General features: G+C 42.2%; 1 protein-coding gene across 2 annotated transcripts in view; it reads right to left on the bottom strand.

Annotated features, from left to right (window-relative positions):
- The window catches only part of LOC140127158 (uncharacterized), a 51,913-nt gene that overhangs the window by 12,500 nt on the left and 20,467 nt on the right, over positions 1-18,946 (bottom strand). For both annotated transcript variants that reach the window (XM_072147503.1, XM_072147504.1), the window contains 6 exons: positions 6,907-7,048; positions 6,573-6,756; positions 5,050-5,149; positions 3,456-3,574; positions 2,728-2,765; positions 905-1,017 (listed from right to left, as the gene is read on the bottom strand). In XM_072147503.1, the coding sequence (XP_072003604.1) occupies positions 905-1,017; positions 2,728-2,765; positions 3,456-3,574; positions 5,050-5,149; positions 6,573-6,756; positions 6,907-7,048 (696 nt within the window). The remainder of the gene's footprint in view (positions 1-904; positions 1,018-2,727; positions 2,766-3,455; positions 3,575-5,049; positions 5,150-6,572; positions 6,757-6,906; positions 7,049-18,946) is intronic.

The raw sequence follows: 18,946 nt of genomic DNA, 5'->3' as shown, positions 1-18,946 counted from the left end.
GTATCCATTTCTACACAACACAACGGATGGTCCCAACCCCATTTGTAAGGCAAGAAATCCCACTTATTAAACCTGACTGTCATGTGAAGACCAGTTCAAGCGACTACCTCTTGAAGCTCATTAAGAGAATGGCAAGAGTGTGCAAAGCAGTAAAGGTGGCTACTTTTAAGAACCTAGAATATAAGACATATTTTTAGTTTCACAATTTTTTGTTAAGTATGAATCTACAATTTTATAGTCAACAAAATACAGGAAACTATTTGAATGAGCAGCTGTATACAAACTTTTGGTCTGTACTGTATATAATTATACAGTATTATAAAGGCCAATGAATATACAAAATATTTGCAATACTATGTAGTCCTCAGAAGATTGATACTCGGAAAATGTGAGTCAAAGCCAGAGGAGTCGCTAACTAAGCACGCTCCCAAATTGGCCATAAATTCAAAGTTCAAGGATGTTTGTGCTCTACTCTAAAATATATCATCAAACCATAGTTCCAAATAACGATCTCGCCATTGGCGGACAGATAGTGCGGATCACCAAGATCAAGAGTAAAAAACTTTTTTTTAATTTTCATATACTCAAACAGTAGTTAAAGCGTGCGTTCCAGTACAGGACCTTCTACTGACCTCGGGCACGAGAGTCAAGCAGGGTCTTCAGTAAGATGCAATACAGGAAATGGAGGAATAACCAAGGAAAATCTTCAATTTTCCATCTACCAAGGATTTGGGGAGATCGTTCTTTGGAACTATGATCTGATATTTTACAGAGTAGAGCACTAACATCCTTGAAGTTTGCGATAGCTACATTTGTACAGTGACCCCAATGCACCATTCAACGATTAGTTTCAATTCAGTGTCAAATACATGTTTATAATTAACAGATTTTTTTGTCACCTTACCGTGACAGTCACTGATGTGAATATCATATATATGGGAATGTGTCTTCAGGGTAAAAATAAGTCCTATGACATAGGCAGCAGGCAGAAGAATGGACACTGTGTATACCAAGGGCCTGATCAAGGAGGAGGAGTATATAAAATTATTGAAACCATCAAAAGCTTATTATTTAACACTATACATTATAAAAATATATCTACACCTCGCCCTCTTCAGTATCATTAGGTGCAATAAGCACATGCTACTTGGATGTGGCATAAAGGAGATAATTCTGCTGTACATATTTATCCAATACTATTTTTGCACTGATCCTGAGGAATAGAAGATCACAATGGCATCATTTCATGATTAAAACTACAGATTTTCCTTTTTACGAGAGGTTTACATGATAGTTAAATGGGGCACATTTACTTACCCGGTCCAGTCCCGATGCAGCGGCGGGTTTGCCGACGCGGATTCGGGTCTGTCCGGGATTCACTAAGGTAGTGCGCCCGATGGCCACCAGGTGTCGCTGCTGCGCTGAAGTCCGCTGGAGTTCACCGTCCTTTCGTGAGTGCAGGTAAGCGCGTGTCAAGCGACACTTAAAAAATAAATAAAATACGCCGGTTTTTCCAAATCCATTGGGTTTTCCGACCGCCATGCCCCCGATTTCCGTCGCATGCATGCCGGCGCTGATGCACCACAATCCTATCGCGTGTGCCAAAAAACTTGGGGCACTTCAGGGAAAACGGCGCAAATCGGAAATATTCAGGAGACCCGATGGAAAATCGCGATTCGCGACCTTCGTAAATGACCCCCAATGAGTCAATTAAGTTTGCCAGCAGGGAGCCAAGTACATTTTTAAAATTGTCCCCCCCCTCTTTAATTATAAAAGCAAATTGGGAATTAGTGTTAAACAAGCTATAGGAACCTGTCATTACGTAAAGTTCTGCAGAATTTGATGGCGCCAAATAAACATCATCATCATTATGGAAGGGACAATAAAAACAATATGTAACTCAGGATCGGCACAATACAAGTTATACAAGATATTTATGAAGATTAAAGTTTTAAAACTGTGAACGAAGACATATTAATATAAAAAAAAGTGCTAAAAGGTCAAGCATTGCTTTTAGTTGCAAGTTTAACTGTTTGAGATCATTTTTATATGTTATAACATTTTTATTATGAAATTCTTCCGAGAGTCTCACATGATCACACTGTGAAGTAATCGCACAGATTCATAGAATAATACACAACCATGTTTGATTATCCATTCCTTAGTTAATGTTCGGTCCGTGAAATGTGGCCAAAAGATGTGTGAAACAAGCCTTCAGCTATTCTGTTCTATGGTGTTATGTGTAATGCACTGGTTCATCTTTTATGATCTCTTTGTTACCTCCTGGATTATGTCGAAGGTTTTTCTTTTGTCCATTATGTTATAAAATTAAAAGAATAAAAATAAAACAAAATAAGCAACTATTAGGCTAATCTACACAGGTGGCAGATTCACAGTTTTTTCTGCAAGGAATCTGTTGCACAGTAAGGAAAATAAAATAATGATCATGTTAGTAATCTTGTGGGTCCTGAAGTATTTTTCATGCTTTTTTTTTTAAACCAGGGAGAGTTGAAAAAAAAAAATAAAACATACACATAAAAACCATGCACATACTGGATGCAGATTTTCTGCATGACAATCTTCAACTTGTGCAGCCTTACAATTCTCCATGACAACAGGATTGAAAAAAAAAAAAAAAAAAGTATATAATAAAGTCAACAATGGTAATTCAGCTAAATCAAATAGCCAAAGCTTCACACCAGAGGTTTGCACAATGCTGGTACTTACTTCACGCCACTATAGAAAACCGTGCCATTTTGTCCAATCTACAAAGAGATTTTGTGTTTCAGAACATATCAAAAGAAAAAAAAAAAGCTTTCAAGTTTACTTAGAGGTTATACGTTCCTTCCAAACATTTTTGTACTTTTTGTTGTATTCTAATTTATGTCAGCACACAATATTCACATTATGGTACAGTATGTAAGCCATGGTAAAGAGAAAAACCTTCAGAAAATCAGTTCATTCCTATTAACAGAAAATGACAAAATAAAATGGCTGCAAGAAAGTGCAATAATCTTTATGCACCAAGAAATACGTATAAAATTGAATATTTCAAGTCTTGAGATACCGCTTTTCATTTTCTGTATATTATAGTCTTTGAAAGAGAGCTTCTGAGATTATCCATGGCAAAGGTATTATTTTTATTGAGTAGTTTAAACAAATACAATCATACCCTATTGTATATTGTCTTGTCTTTTCTATGTTAATCCCCCTTCGGGTTTCCCATAGTTGAAATGTTGATTTGTTATTGTTGACAGTTAACCTATTGTTTTACGTGGAAATGTATACCATGCTATAAGAATGCCTACTTAATTCTTTCAAGAGTATACTCATGTTTAATTGTTGCATATTATATAATGCATTTTTCATTCCTGTACTACCCACAAGCAACAATCAATAAAACTTAATGTTGAACTATAAACAAATACAATCATTTGCTACACATTACTACTTACCAACTCAGTATGGCAATTCTGGCAGATGTACTTGTCAGTTCCATTTTGTCCAAAATTCAGACATTCACCACAAATCATTTTCCCATAAACTTTAGAGAAAAGAGTTGGTGCAAACACACCTGAAATACAATAAAATCACTACAGCTATAGTAATAACAATTTATACAACAATCAGACTTTAGGATAATAAATGGTGTTCTAAAACACAAAAAAATAAAAATATATGTTTTTCGATAAGGTGATCATATGAAAAGGTAAAATGTATTAAGGTTTTACTATATAGTAGAGGTAGGCGAAATAATGTACTGCTACAACTTTACTGCTTGCATAGAAAATAGCATCAATGATTAGCTCACCAAATGCCAAAAATAAAGTGATCAACAAGTGATCATATTTTTAGATGGTGGAGCCAAGAAACACAACAACATCATCATGTACAGTTTGAGACAAATCGATAAATCTGCTCCAAAACTTTTCAATTGTGGAGGCCATATATAAGCAAAAATCTTCCAACTGTAGAATGAGCTATAGAAAAACAGCAAATAAAGTTAACGAAATGGCTTCCTTCCCTCCCCTCAAATGTCCCCCCCCCCCAACGATATTATATGTACTCTTTACGAGAACCTATTGTAAGAGTTAATTAGACTTATTGGCCATGTGTGGGGAATACATCTAATCAACCACTAGCAGTCACAAAAATTAAAACCAAAAAAAAAAAACAATTCCAGTGAGTGGGTGGAGTAGAAAATCTCATGTATTCTGGAGGACCAATCTCCCCTTATTATTCTAAGGGGACTGGTAGTACAGGATAGAAAAGTCTCCAGCATCACACCAGAACAGAGAACCAAAACTCAGGTGCAAAGTCTGACCAACAAATAATGGAGACTGCTATTTACCAATAAGGTGCCAAGTAACATAACCGTGACTTTGCTGAAACTTTAACAGAGCTATTGGCAGAGCTTATCCTTATCCAACTCTATGCATTTTTCTCCAGACCTTATCGTTCTCAAACATCAATGCTTTTTTCAGCTCTGTTAGATGGAAAAATGCCAGATAGCTCCAGCCCAGGAACAGCCGTCTGACAGTGGCCCAAAGAGCATAGTTTCAGGCTAGCTTCAGTAAGCAAAAAGCATACTGTGGTTTCTGCTGTTAGATCCGTAGTCCTGAGCTGCAGCAGACTAGTCTAGAACTGCCTATAAGCCATTAAAAAGGTGAATATACCAGATTGCTCAGGAATGGTGGTGTGTAGAAATGAAATTACTGCTATGCCAGAATTATGAGATGGGTACAAAATTTGTTGGTAAAAGTCCCCCGTCAAATATTCCGATTCTGCCTACTGAAATGTTTGTGAGTGCCAATCAACTTTTTCTCCATGGTCTGCATTTGTCAACAAAAGTGAAAGACTTTTCTGGATTGAGCACCTGGTGGTGAGCACATCTGTTTTTTCTCTTTGCATTCTTATTCCTAACAAGGAATACAATGAAAATGACTCATGCCCCTCTTCAGGCTCTGCTCCAGAATTAATTAATAAATTAGTTTTGACTTAAGTTTTCCTTTAATTTATCATCCATTTGGGAACTTACAGGATCCTCACCTCCAACAGAAATGAAGAGTAGAGCAGAACCCACACCAGCCGAGCGACTATTAAATCTTTGTTCACGATGTTTTATTCCTCCAATTACCATGCACAGCCCCTGTAAGAACAAGTGGTATTTATTGCATACAAACTTTCAGTCTACATTCTACAAATTACGTACAAAAATTAGATATTTAAGAGGGAACCCGTCATCAGGCAGGTAATCTTTTACATATGATTGGTTTCAATAGCCTCTGGCCAATAACATTAAAGTGTAACAGTCATTCTGAGCTTTAAAAAAAAAAAAAAAAAAAAAACACAATTCTGCTCCAGGTGCCCCTGGGAATCATTCCTCAAAGTATTTTGCCTCTCGGTCCTCATTTAGTACCTCTTTTGGCCCATAGCAACCATGGTTTCCAGCTCTCAAAAAAGCTACATTCAGCTAGATGGAGGGGTGGAGCCTGCCTCCTGTCACCTCATCACAAGCGCAGGCCAATCACATTCTATCTATCTAGTCATATCTATCCATTTATTTAGCCTATATCTATGTATATTCTATCTGTGTATATCCTATATATCTATGTACCTACCTAAGTAGAACTTCAGCACATTCATGTATCATCTTGCAAAAGTAACTGAGTATTTTTCACTGGGACATCTTATAATGAATACCGATAATGTGAATAGTGTTGACATAATTATATGTTTTCCAGCAGGACCAGTTTTTCTTTCCCCACCCGTTCCGGGCTTTGCTGCTTCATATCACCTGCGTAGTCCTGAAGTAATTAGACAAGCTTCCGGAGGAGAGGGGTTTTTAACAGGAAACACCAAACAGTATGTTTAGCCATGAGTAGAACAATATCAAAACGCGTAGGCTTTGCCTGATATTTTTACTGTGTGCCTTCCCAAGATCTCCATTGCCTGTAAGGATTTTAATACATTGTGGAATAAGGTACTGGAATGATTTTTAAGGAGCACTTCTGCAGTGGAACCTTCTTTCCACAGTTTGTGAAACTGAGAAAACCTACAACCAAAATGGTCGATTTTTTAAAAATTATTTTTAAATTTTTTCAGGCTCACACAACTTCGAGAATAGAGCACCACTCATTTTTCATGGTTACGCGCTGCACAAAGCCTGTCCCCATGGGGCTCACAATCTAAACAACCTAACAGTATGTATTTGGAGTGTGGGAGGAAACCCACGCAAACACGGAGAGAACATACAAACTCTTTGCAGATGTTGACCTGGGTGGGATTTGAACCCAGGACCCCAACGCTGCAAATGTTTTCAGAAAGCAGAAAAGCAGATGTGCAATGCAGCTGTAATGGGCTTTTTCAGCGAGTCTTTAGTAAAAATTAGGTACCTGGTAACAGGGTCCCTTTAAAGAAACAATTCAAAAGCAGATGAATTATTCATATGCACGACAAAGACCTTTTCATTATGCCAGATCATGGAAAAATGATCTGTTTGATGACAGGTTCCTTTTAATAAGAATGTCAACTATACACAATGTTAGAGATTCTTATTGCAGAGGACTCACAGGAACGAAGAGGACACACCCCAGTAAAGTGCCAGTCAGCGCAGACTTCACCACTTCCTCATAGCACTTGTTATCTTCCCTTGCCCCCTTAATCAATGCAGTGATGTAGAAGGTCAATTCAATAATAGATCCGAATGTAGCATTCACCACTGCTCCTACTGCAAAGTTACTCTGAGCCGAGATACTAAAGCATTCAACAAGATTGGGGAAAATAATAAAATATATTAGAACTGCAAGCAAAATACAATATAAAGCCTTGAAAAACACAAGTACATAAATATGAAGACCAAAAATGTCTTCAGCCCCAATGCCGAAGATCAAAAAGTACACTTACCTGGCTATAGCCATTCCAATGTAATAGGACAGTGGCATTATGGAGATCAAAGAAAGTGTGAATTTCACTGGGGAGCTTGAATAATAGTTGTGACTGTCCACATAGCCAAGAACCAAGGACACAATCACTAACACAATGAGATCTACAAAGAGGTGTTAAGGCATTTTTCATGCATGAAAAGCTTCCCCTGGACAGGAATGAAAAATGTATAAACCGCCATGGTTGTCAAAAATGGAGGCTATATAGGCTATGATTAAAAGTAGATAAAAGCACACTTCTAAAACACTTAAAGGACACCTGTCAGCAAATTAAATCAAACAAGCTGCACATACTAACAAAAACAGATCCCTAGCCCTCTTCCAACTGTGGAACTGTGAGAAACCAATCTATATAGCAGTGACGGCAAACCTTTTAGACACTGAGTGCCACCACCAGGGCCGGATTATAGGCGGGGCTCCCGGGGCTCGAGCCCCGGGGCCCCCACCATCTTGCTCCCAAAGGGGCCCCCACCATTCTGACAATGTCTGCCGCCGCCTGCCGACTTGAGTACGCGAGCGAGCGGAGCTGTGTCGCTGCGCTGACGCTCCGTGCCCCTGTCGACTCATGTGCGGCATTGCTGCTGCCGGGCCGGCCCATGCCTGCTGCGAGTACGAGATGACTGTCTGTCACTCAAGTTGGGAGCGATGATCAGCAGCGGCGCTTCTGCAGTGTATCGCTCCCACTTGGTCATCTCGGCAGACTCCTGCTCCCGGGTCCCGCCTAGAGCCTGACTCGCTCAGCAGCTTGCTGTGAGCTCAGCTGCCTGTCAGCTGGAGTGAAGCGCAGCGGTGGACCATAGCGCTGCAGAGCTTCGCTCCAGCCTCCCTCCCACTCTTCAGCTCCAGTGCCCGCCCAGCTCATTCTGCATGCAGCGCGATTTTAGCAATTGCGCTGCACGCAGAGTGAGAGACCCAGTCTGTGCTGACCCCAGCGTGACCCTAACCTAACACTGATTGGATGAACTGACTGAACCAAATTCTAGCCAATCAGTGTTAGGTTGCTTCACAGATCACTTGGCCCGCCTTCTCCCCACACCGAGTGATCTGGGAGCTGTATGAGGAGAAGTGTCAGGTGTGAAGTCCCTACTTTGTGAACTTTGAAGTAAGTACAAAATACTTTGTAAAAAAATTTTTACTTAAAGACACCCTTCACATGGCCCTCCCCATGCCACCTATAACTGAAGGTCTCACCTCACCAAAATAAAGAAGGTGCTCAGCTATGGGTGGCCTTAGATAATAAGCCCCTTTTGCACAAACATTATGGGGACATATATTTGGCCACAGAATTTGCAGCAGGATATGTGTCCCCATAGACGCCCATGGCAAAAGTACAGTGAACACAAGGTGTGCGTCTGTCCCATAATATCCACGGAAAAAGAGCTGGCTCTGTCTTTTCCTGTAAGGGTGATGGCACATGTGGCATTTTGAACACGTTTTTGGCCTGTGTTTAAGCAGTGAATGCTTTTTTGACAGGTTTGACCAATTAACTTAATTCAAACTGGTCAAATGCATGCGTTTTTTGACGGACTGCGTAAAAAATGGGCCAAAAACGTGTTCAAAACACCACGTGTGCCATCACCCCAAGTATGGTCAGGCATTCCTAAGGCGAGCGGTGCTCATCCGTCCGCCTCTAAAGCCGAATGGGTGCTACACTTGGGCGTGAACACATTGTAAGAAGCCTAAGGCTAGTGACGCATGTGTTTTTCAAATATTTGCTTTACTTAGTGTTTTTCAAAACCCAATGCTTGATAACTGTGATAACTGCAGGAAACTGTGTGTCTTGGAATTTGTAAAAACGCAGTGATCTTGTTATCTCTGAATTTTGCAAGTAATAGCATACGTTTAAAAAATAATGAATTTTTGACTTATAAGTAAAAAACGCAACGCTTTGAAAAGTGCTATTAAAGCACACCTAAAAAACGCAGACACAAAAAACGCAAGGGAGAAAACGCTGAGTTAACCCCTTCCCGACATTTGACGTAATAGTTCTGCATCGCGGGACGTGCGTTCCCGCAAAATGCAGTACTATTACGTCAAGCTTCTGGCGCCGGCTCCTGAATGGAGCCGGCGCCAGAAGCTGCGGGTGTCGGCTATATGTTATAACCGACACCCGCCTCTAACACCCGCGATCGGAGATCTCTCCGATCGCGGGTGTTAACCCCTAACACGCCGCGGTCGCGCTGACCGCGGTGTGTTAGAGGCATTTAAAGTTGTCTAAAGCTGAATCGGACCCCCCCGCGGCGCTTACCGGGGGGGTCCGCTCCTCCGATCGCAGCCCCGGGACTGCCGGTGCCCGGGGCTGCGCGATCCTCCTCCCGGTGCCGGGTCCCTGCCTTCTGACAGGACCCGGCTGTAAGACACTGGGCATACGCAGCATGCTCAGTGTCTTACATTACACAGTGCAATACATCTGTATTGCACTGTGTAACCTGTAAAAAAGCTTGAACAAGTGATCAGAAGATCACTTGTTCAAGCTAAGATGTCATTAACTGTAAAAAAAGGAAAAATAAATAAATAAAGGTTTTTTACAATAAAAATAAATAATAAAAGAAAGTGAAAGTCCCCCCAAACACCACATTTCCCTTTACACAAGTAATAAAGTATAAAAAACACTAAATCACGAAAACCCCCCACTTATTTGGTATCGCCGCGTCCGTAACAATCTGTACAATAAATCCTAATCATAATTGGACCCGCTCGGTGAACGTGGTAAAAAAAAAAAAAAACCAAAAACTTGCCAAAAATTAAAACTTTTTATCAAATTGCTTTACAAAAAATGTTCTAAAAAGTGATCCGAAAAAGTTACAAGCACCAAAATAATACCAATAAAAAGAGCAACTTGTCACGCAAAAAATAAGCTTACAACCAGCTCCGTAAACCAAAAAATACTATAATTATGCCACTATAAAAATGGCAATACTAAAACAAATGCAATTTTTTCTATTCTAGTTTTCCTGCAATAAAATTGGACAAATAAAAATAAAACTATATAAATGAGGTATCACCGTAATCGTAGTGATCCGTAGAATAAAGATAATATATTATTGTTATGCTACAGTGAACACCCCCCCAAAAAAATGCTAAAAATCCAAAACAAGAATTGATGATTTTATTTTCCTCCACACGTAAAAAGTTAATTTTAGTGGGTTTTTAGCTTATTGAAGAAATTTTATTAAGTTTTTTTTACAGTGCATCTCGTCTCGCAAAAAATAAGCCCTTATTTGTCTAAATTGCTTAAAAAATAAATAAAGATTGTATAGCCTATTCCCAACGAGCGTTGTTATAGAACGGTGCGGCAGGTAGTGACTTTCCAACACCGGTCAGGGTAAGACGGCGGCTGTTCACTGATCGGGGTAAGATGGCGGCTGTTCCTCACAGCCATCCATCCTGCCCTATGGACCAGAAGGGTTACGTCCCCCCCACACACCCCCAGTTTATTATCGCTGCTATTGGCTCATCAATTCAGACGAGCCAATAGAAGCGAATTTACTAATGACGTCAGTAATACCGGTCACTATGTCTGTAGACACGGTGATCGGGGCAGGGTGGTGGCTGTTCCTGACAGCCACCAATTTTGCCTTGCGGTCCAGAGGGGTTTTGTTGCCCCCCTCTGTCCATGTTTGCCGCTATTTGCTGGTCGATTTGGTCCAGTCAAAAGCAGCAATATTCGTCACAATGGGCATCGCTAGGGTGAATAAGAGTAACACTTGGTGATAATTTCCCTACTAAAACGAAGATATGGTACAAAAGTGCTGGCTGTGCACATTGTTCAGATGATGCTGTACAACTCTTACGAGCTGTTCCAATGTGCAGGTCCTGCCGTATCATTTCTCCGTTTTCAAGAGGAAGATATTAGGAAACTAATATTGGGACAAGAAGGACGGAGCCCCAGGACCTCTGGTTTAGATGTTCCTGTGTTTTGCCAGGACAGCATTTTCCCGGTGAATTCTGCTGCTTCTAATGGTAGGACTCAATAAAGAGTCTGTTCCAAAAGAGGAGTTAGGATGGACACTATATACTACTAATAGACCTGCGACACCTCCAGAGTGACAAAAGTTTAGTTGGTCCCCTGTTCTATTCTACCTCCTTATACACTAGACATTCACAATTCATGCCCAACCTGTTGTGAATTAATTTCGGTAAAATGAATAATTGTAACAACTGTTATGTCCCGTTGCTCCCTATACCCCTCCAATATTTAATTAGGGGCGCCACATAACGGGCACTGAACTTTCCAGAAATAATTGAAATTTCCATCTTGGACTCCATTGCACATCATATTTAGAAACCACCTATATGTTCAAAATACTCATTTCACCACGTGTATTACACTACACCACATATTACACCTTGCTATATTCCCCAAGGGGTGTACATTCAACAATTAGGGTCACTTTTCGGGTTTTCCTCTGTTTTGGTACCACTACGGCTCTCCAAATGTATCCTGACACATGTGAAGGATTTCTTACAAATTTGGCCTCTAAAAGACAAACATCCCTCTTTTCCTCTACTGTGCGCCCATAAAGCATTTTATATGCACATGTGGGGTACTTCTACACTCGGGAGAAATAGTTTTACACCTTTTTTGGGGTTATTTAATATATTATCCCTTGTGGCTTACATAAATTAGGGGTAAAGTGACATTTATAGGAAAATTTTCATCTTTTTAATGATTCGGGCCTAATTGGATCATTCACCTGTAGGGGCAAATACATATATTACACATTGCAAAATTCTCTAAAGGAGTGTGCATTCAAAGATTAGGGTCACTTTTCAGATTCTTATCTGTTTTATACCACTAGGGTTCTCCAAACATTTCTGTCAAATTTGGCTTTTAAAAGGCAAACATTCCCCTTTCCTTTTACTGTGCGCCCATACAACATTTTATATACACATGTGGGGTACTTCTACCCTCGAGAGAAATAGGTTTACACATTTTGAGGGGTTATTACATTTTTTTATCCCTTGTGGCTATATAAAATTAGGAGTAAAATGACCTTTATAAGAAAATGTTCACCTTTTATCTATTTAAGTCCTAATGAAATCAAACACCTTTACAGACAAATACACATATTACACCTTGCTAAATTCTCTAAGGGGTGTGCTTTCCAAAATGGTGACACTTGTTGGGGTTCCGCTCTGTTTTGGTACCACTACGGCTCTCTAAATGCATCCTGACATATGTAAAGGATGTCTGTCAAATTTGGCTTCTAAAAGGCCAACGCCCCTCTTTCCCTTCTGAGCTTCACTGCGTACCCATACAACATTTTATTTGCATGTGTGGGGAAATTTTATTCTCGGGAGAAATGCTAGTACACATTTTTTGGGGTTGTTTCATCTTTAATGCCTTATGGGATACAAAAATTAGCCGTAAAAGTGACTTTTTGGGGAAATGTTCACCTTTTTCCTTTTAGGGACCTAATTGAAGCAAACACCTGTAGGGGAAAATACACATATTACACCTTGCTGAATTCTCCAAAGGGTGCACTTTCCAAAATGGTGACACTTGTTGGGGTTCCCCTCTGTTTTGGTACCACTAGGGCTCTCCAAATGCATCCTGACACATGTAAAGGATTATTGTCAAATCTGGCTTCTAAAAGGCCAAAGCCCCTCTTTCCCTTCTGAGCCCTACTGTGCACCCATACAACACTTTATATGCAAAAGTGGTGCAGTTCTGTGCTTAGGAGAAATAGTTTTACACATTTATGGGGTTGTTTCATCTTTTATCCCTTGTGGCTTACAAAAATTTTGGGTAAAAGTGACTTTTTTGAGCAAATGTTCACCTTTTTTCCCTTTTGGGGCCTAATTGAATCAAACACCTGTTGGGGAAAATACACAAATTACACGTTGCTAAACTCTCCAAGGGGTGTACTTTCCAAAATGGTGTCTCATGTTGGGGATTTCCTCTGTTTTGGTACCACTATGGCTCTCCAAATGCATTCTGACACATGAAAACTTTTTCAGCCTTTTTGCCCTGCAAAAACGAAACAACGCTCTTTCCATTCCAAGTGCCCCCATGTGCCCGTACAGCAGGGTACAGTGACAAAATGGTTCGTGGCATACTCAGGAGGAATTGCCCTCAACATTGTAAAATGCATTTTCCTTTTTAACCCATTGTGAAGGTGCAAATTTTAGTGTTCAATGAATCTATTGTAAGATAAAATTACATTTCTCTAATTTCACTTTCATTTATCTTTCACGCTCATGAAACGCTCAAAGGGTTAACAAAATTCCCAAAGGTTGTTTTGAATATTTTGAGGGGTGTAGTTTCTAAAATGGTGTCATTTGTGGGGGGTTTCTGTCATGTGGGCCTTATAAAGTCACTTCTAACTAAATTGACCCTCCAAAAGTAGGTTTTGATGATTTTCGTGAAAATCTGAAAAATTGCACCTAAAGTTATAAGCCTCCTAACATCCTAAAAAAAGGAAAATATGTTTGAAAAATGATGCCAAGTTAAAGCAGACATATGGAAAATGTTAGTTATCAAGTTATTTTAGTGATATGACCAACTTTCCAAAAAGTAGAAAATTTTGAATTTGGAAAACATTGTTTTTCTCAATATTTTTGCCAAATTTCCATTTATTTCATAAATAAATACTAAATATATTGATTACATTTCTCAACCAGCATGAAGTACAATGTGTCACGAAAAAACAATCTCAAAATCAACTGGATATGTTAAAGCGTTCCAAAGTTATAACCACTTAAATAGACACATGTCAGATTTTAAAAAATGGGCCGTGTCAGGAAGGTGAAAAGTGGCTTCAGCGTTAAGGGGTTAAAGGACATCTACCACCAGATTACTGGTGGTAGAGTGTCCTAAATAGGCTGCTCGATTTACATCAGGGATGGGGGGGGGACCATGTTTAACATGTGATTTGGCGTTTTTATTGTGGAGGCGCTCAGGCAGACGGCGCCACCGCTGAATTACAGTGACGACAGAGGGCCAGGGGCAGTGTGAATATATTAAAGGCCATATTATAGTTATTAACCCTAACACAAAAAGACATTCCTAAAAGTCCTGTAGCATAGGGGGGGAGGGAGTATGAAACGGGCTCACGGGCTGAACCCTCTCATACTCACCGTGTGTGGAGCAAACACCCGTCGCTAACATGGGCGCTGCCTGGCGTTAAAACCTGTAACGGAATATAGCGCCAAAGTTGGAAATGTCACTTTTTTGCCATTTTGCTCAGTATAAGGATTCAATAAAAAATGATCAATAGGTCGCCCAGTCCTCAAAATGGCAGCATTGAAAACGTCATCAAAAGTCGCAAAAACTGACACCACCCACAGCTCCATACAACAAAGTATGAAAAAGTTATTAGAGCCAGAAGATGGCAAAATTAAGAATTAGTTTTTTGTACAGGAGGTTTTCATTTTTGTAAATGTAGAAAAAACATAAAACCTACATAAATTTGGTATGCCCATGATTGCACTGACCCAAAGACATGTCATTTGGGGCGCACAGTGAAAGCCGTAATTCCAAGCCCACAAGAAAATGGCGCAAATGCGTGTTTTCATACTTTTCACTGGATGCAGAATTTTTTCCGCTTTCCAGTACATGACATGGAATATTAAATACAGTCACCATGAAGTGCAATTTGTTACGCAGAAAACAAGCCATCACACAGATCTGTACAAGGAAAACAAAAAAACGGATAGATTTTTGAAGGTGGGGAGTGAAAAATCAAAACTGCCAAAATGAAAAAGGGGTTAAAGGACATTGTCGTTGTCTGAGGGGGGACATGTTAGATGTCCTACTCACTTGTACTAGGGGGTCTGATTGCTCCTAACATATACTGCAATACTGTGGTAAATTGTGAATTTTTTAAGAGTCTGTAATAAAGTGCCACCATCATACGGTTGCAGATCAGGTAAAATGACAGTCTGTAATGTCATGGAAAGGGTTGCCTGTCTTCTAACCTGTTTTCTTGGATCAAAAAATAAAGGACAATGTCTTAGTTCAGGAGAAACATGCTAGTTACAAACAGCAATTAAAATGGTACAGGTATAGAATTTTTGTGCTCATCTCTCCTGCATCATCATCATCATCATCATCATCTTAATATTTGTGTGTGCAATCCAAGTATGCCCGAATCCCTTTTATTCCATTCTAGCTTCTTGGACTTACGGACCCAGCTCAAGCCAGCAGGTGCAACCAGTGGCACACAGACTGCAAGAGGAGCGTCAGTGTTGATTTAGTGGAAAAGAAAAACCCCAAAATAGTAAGTTTTTCTGATTATGGCATTATGCTGCATGTCACAATGGGGAGATTTAGCACAAGTGTTTGACTATAAAATAGAGATGAGCGAACATGCTCGTCCGAGCTTGATGCTCGTTCGAGCATTAGCGTACTCGAAACTGCTCGTTGCTCGGACGAATACTTCGCCCGCTCGAGAAAATGGCAGCTCCCGCCGTTTTGCTTTTTGGCGGCCAGAAACAGAGCCAATCACAAGCCAGGAGACTCTGCACTCCACCCAGCATGACGTGGTACCCTTACACGTCGATAGCAGTGGTTGGCTGGCCAGATCAGGTGACCCTGGGATAGACTAGCCGCTGCCCGCGCTGCTCGGATCATTCTGTGTCTGGATGCCGCTAGGGAGAGAGCTGCTGCTGGTCAGGGAAAGCGTTAGGGTGTTCTATTAGCTTACTGTTAGGCAGGAGTGATTCTCCAAGAACCCAACAGCCCTTCTTAGGGCTACAATAACGTTCTACTTTTTTTTTTTTTTATTTGCATCTAGTACCATTTTGTGAGGAATTAGCAGGGGGACTTGCTACCGTTGCGTTTAGCTCTTAGTGGCACACATATCCACCTCAAACACCAAAGTGGGAAAATTTAGTAGGGGTTGGATTTCAATTAGGCACAGTCTGCCATTTTTCCTTTTTTATTTTACGTTTATTTTGTTTAATAACTCAGTGTCATCTCATCTGGCATAGTAGTGTGCTTTCATACTTGGCTAGAAAATAGCCATAGGAGAATCCAAACGGCTTACGCCTACAGTAGCGTTATATATTTGATTTCTAGTTGATCTGCTGGTGGCTGTACTTGCTGCAGTGCATCTACTAGCCAATTGTGAGCAATTTGTAGTGAGACTTGCGACCGCTGTGTTTTGCGCTTAGTGACGCACATATCCATTGCAAAGACCGAAGTGGGAAAATTTAGTAGGGGTTGGATTTCAATTAGGCACAGTCTGCCATTTGTCCTTTTTTATTTTACGTTTATTTTGTTTAATAACTCAGCGTCATCTCATCTGGCATAGTAGTGTGCTTTCATACTTGGCTAGAAAATAGCCATAGGAGAATCCAAACGGCTTACGCCTACAGTAGCGTTATATATTTGATTTCTGGTTGATCTGCTGGTGGCTGTACTTGCTGCAGTGCATCTACTAGCCAATTGTCAGCAATTTGTAGTGAGACTTGCGACCGCTGTGTTTTGCGCTTAGTGACGCACATATCCATTGCAAAGACCGAAGTGGGAAAATTTAGTAGGGGTTGGATTTCAATTAGGCACAGTCTGCCATTTGTCCTTTTTTATTTTACGTTTATTTTGTTTAATAACTCGGTGTCATCTCATCTGGCATAGTAGTGTGCTTTCATACTTGGCTAGAAAATAGCCATAGCAATAGGATAGCATCGTTTGGTTTTAAAAACTCAAAAAAAAAAAAAAAAAAAAAACAACACAAAAAAAAGTTTAAAAAAAATTAAAGCTATAACTCTCATTTTAAAAATGTTTAACCCGAGGGCTAGTGGTAGAGGACGAGGGCGGGGACGTGGGCGTCCAACTACTGCAGGGGTCAGAGGCCGTGGTCCTGGCCGGGGTGAGACACCACCTGCTTATGAGGGAGCAGGGGAACGCCGCAGAGCTACACTCCCTAGGTTCATGTCTGAAGTTACTGGGACTCGTGGTAGAGCACTGTTGAGGCCAGAACAGTGCGAACAGGTGATGTCGTGGATTGCTGACAATGCTTCGAGCAATTTGTCCACCAGTCAGTCTTCCACGCAGTCCACCCATGTCACCGAAATCGCCACTCCTCCAGCTCCTGCACCTCAGCCTCCTCCCCCCCAGTCTGCCCCCTCCCAGGAAAATTTGGCATTTGAACCGGCATACTCTGAGGAACTGTTTTCTGGACCCTTCCCACAGTCACAAACCACTTGTCCAGTTGCTGCTGAGCAATTTTCCGATGCCCAGGTTTTCCACCAGTCACAATCTGTGGGTGATGATGACCTTCTTGACGTAGTGGAAGTGTGTAAAGAGGTGTCCGACGATGAGGAGACACGGTTGTCAGACAGTGGGGAAGTTGTTGTCAGGGCAGGAAGTCCGAGGGGGGAGCAGACTGAGGGATCGGAGGATGATGAGGTGACAGACCCAAGCTGGGTTGAGAGGCCGGGTGAACACAGTGCTTCTGAGACGGAGGAGAGTCCTCGACCAGAACAGGTTGGAAGAGGCAGTGGTGGGGCCAGACGGAGAGGCAGGGCCAGAGCTGGTGCATCAGCGCCAAATGTGTCAACTAGTGAAGCTCCCGTGGCGAGGGCTCTTGCGGCGAGGGCTAGATCTTCAGAAGTCTGGAGGTTCTTTAAGGAAACACCGGATGACCGACGGACTGTGGTGTGCAACATTTGCCAAACCAGGCTCAGCAGGGGTTCCACCACTACTAGCTTAACTACCACCAGTATGCGCAGGCATATGAATGCTAAACACCCCACTCAGTGGCAACAAGCCCGTTCACCTCCGGCCGTGCACACCACTGCTCCTTCCCCTGTGTCAGCTGATAGTCAGCCCCCTGCCCAGGACCCTGCCACAAAAACCCCATCGTCGCCTCCACGATCCTCCACCAGCGTTCAGCTCTCCATACCCCAGACGCTGGAGCGGAAACGCAAATATAGTGCAACCCACCCGCACGCCCAAGCCCTTAATGTGCACATCTCCAGATTGCTTAGCCTGGAGATGCTGCCCTATAGGCTAGTAGAGACCGAGGCCTTTCGCAACCTCATGGCGGCGGCCGCCCCTCGGTATTCGGTCCCCAGCCGCCACTACTTTTCCCGATGTGCCGTCCCAGCCCTGCACCAGCACGTGTCAGACAACATCACCCGTGCCCTGACCAACGCCGTTTCTGACAAGGTCCACCTGACCACGGACACGTGGACGAGTGCTGCCGGGCAGGGCCACTATAGATCGCTGACGGCACATTGGGTTAACTTGGTGGAGGCTGGGACCGAGTCTGACCCTGGGGCTGGTCATATACTGCCGACGCCGAGGATTGCGGGGCCTACCTCGGTCCAGGTGTTTCAGGCCTACTATGCCTCCTCCTCCTCCCACCCCTCCTCCGAACTACCATCCGTGGGCACGGCGCCATCAGTCGGTAGCTCTAGGCACAGCAGCAGTGCCGTTGCTAAGCGACAGCAGGCGGTGCTCAAACTGCTGAGCCTAGGCGATAAAAGGCACACCGCCCAAGAGCTATTACAGGGCATCACGGCGCAGACTGATCTGTGGCTGGCACCACTGAACCTGAAGCCAGGCATGGTTGTGTGTGACAACGGCCGTAACCTGGTGGCGGCTCTGCAACTCGGCAGACTGACACATGTGCCATGCCTGGCCCATGTGTTAAATCTGATAGTTCAGCGTTTCCTCAAGACATACCCCAATCTGTCAGATTTGCTCACGAAGGTGCGCCGCATCTGTGCGCATTTCAGGAAGTCCAGCACAGATGCTGCCACTCTCAGGGCAGCGCAGCGCCGCCTCCAACTGCCCGCTCACCGACTGTTGTGCGACGTGCCCACGAGGTGGAATTCAACACTGACCATGTTATCCAGAGTTTACCAGCAGCGCCGAGCCATTGTAGACTGCCAGATGTCAACTTCCACCAGAACTGGTAGTCAGGTCAGTCAGCTTCCTCAAGTCTACAATGAGGAGTGGACGTGGATGTCTGATATCTGTCAGGTGCTGAGTAACTTTGAGGAGTCAACACAGATGGTCAGTGGCGATGCCGCCATCATCAGCCTCA

The sequence above is a fragment of the Engystomops pustulosus genome, chromosome 4, assembly GCF_040894005.1.
Source record: "Engystomops pustulosus chromosome 4, aEngPut4.maternal, whole genome shotgun sequence".
NCBI lineage: Eukaryota > Metazoa > Chordata > Amphibia > Anura > Leptodactylidae > Engystomops > Engystomops pustulosus.
Note: the sequence above shows the minus strand (reverse complement) of the source record. Positions and strands in the feature narration are given on the sequence as shown.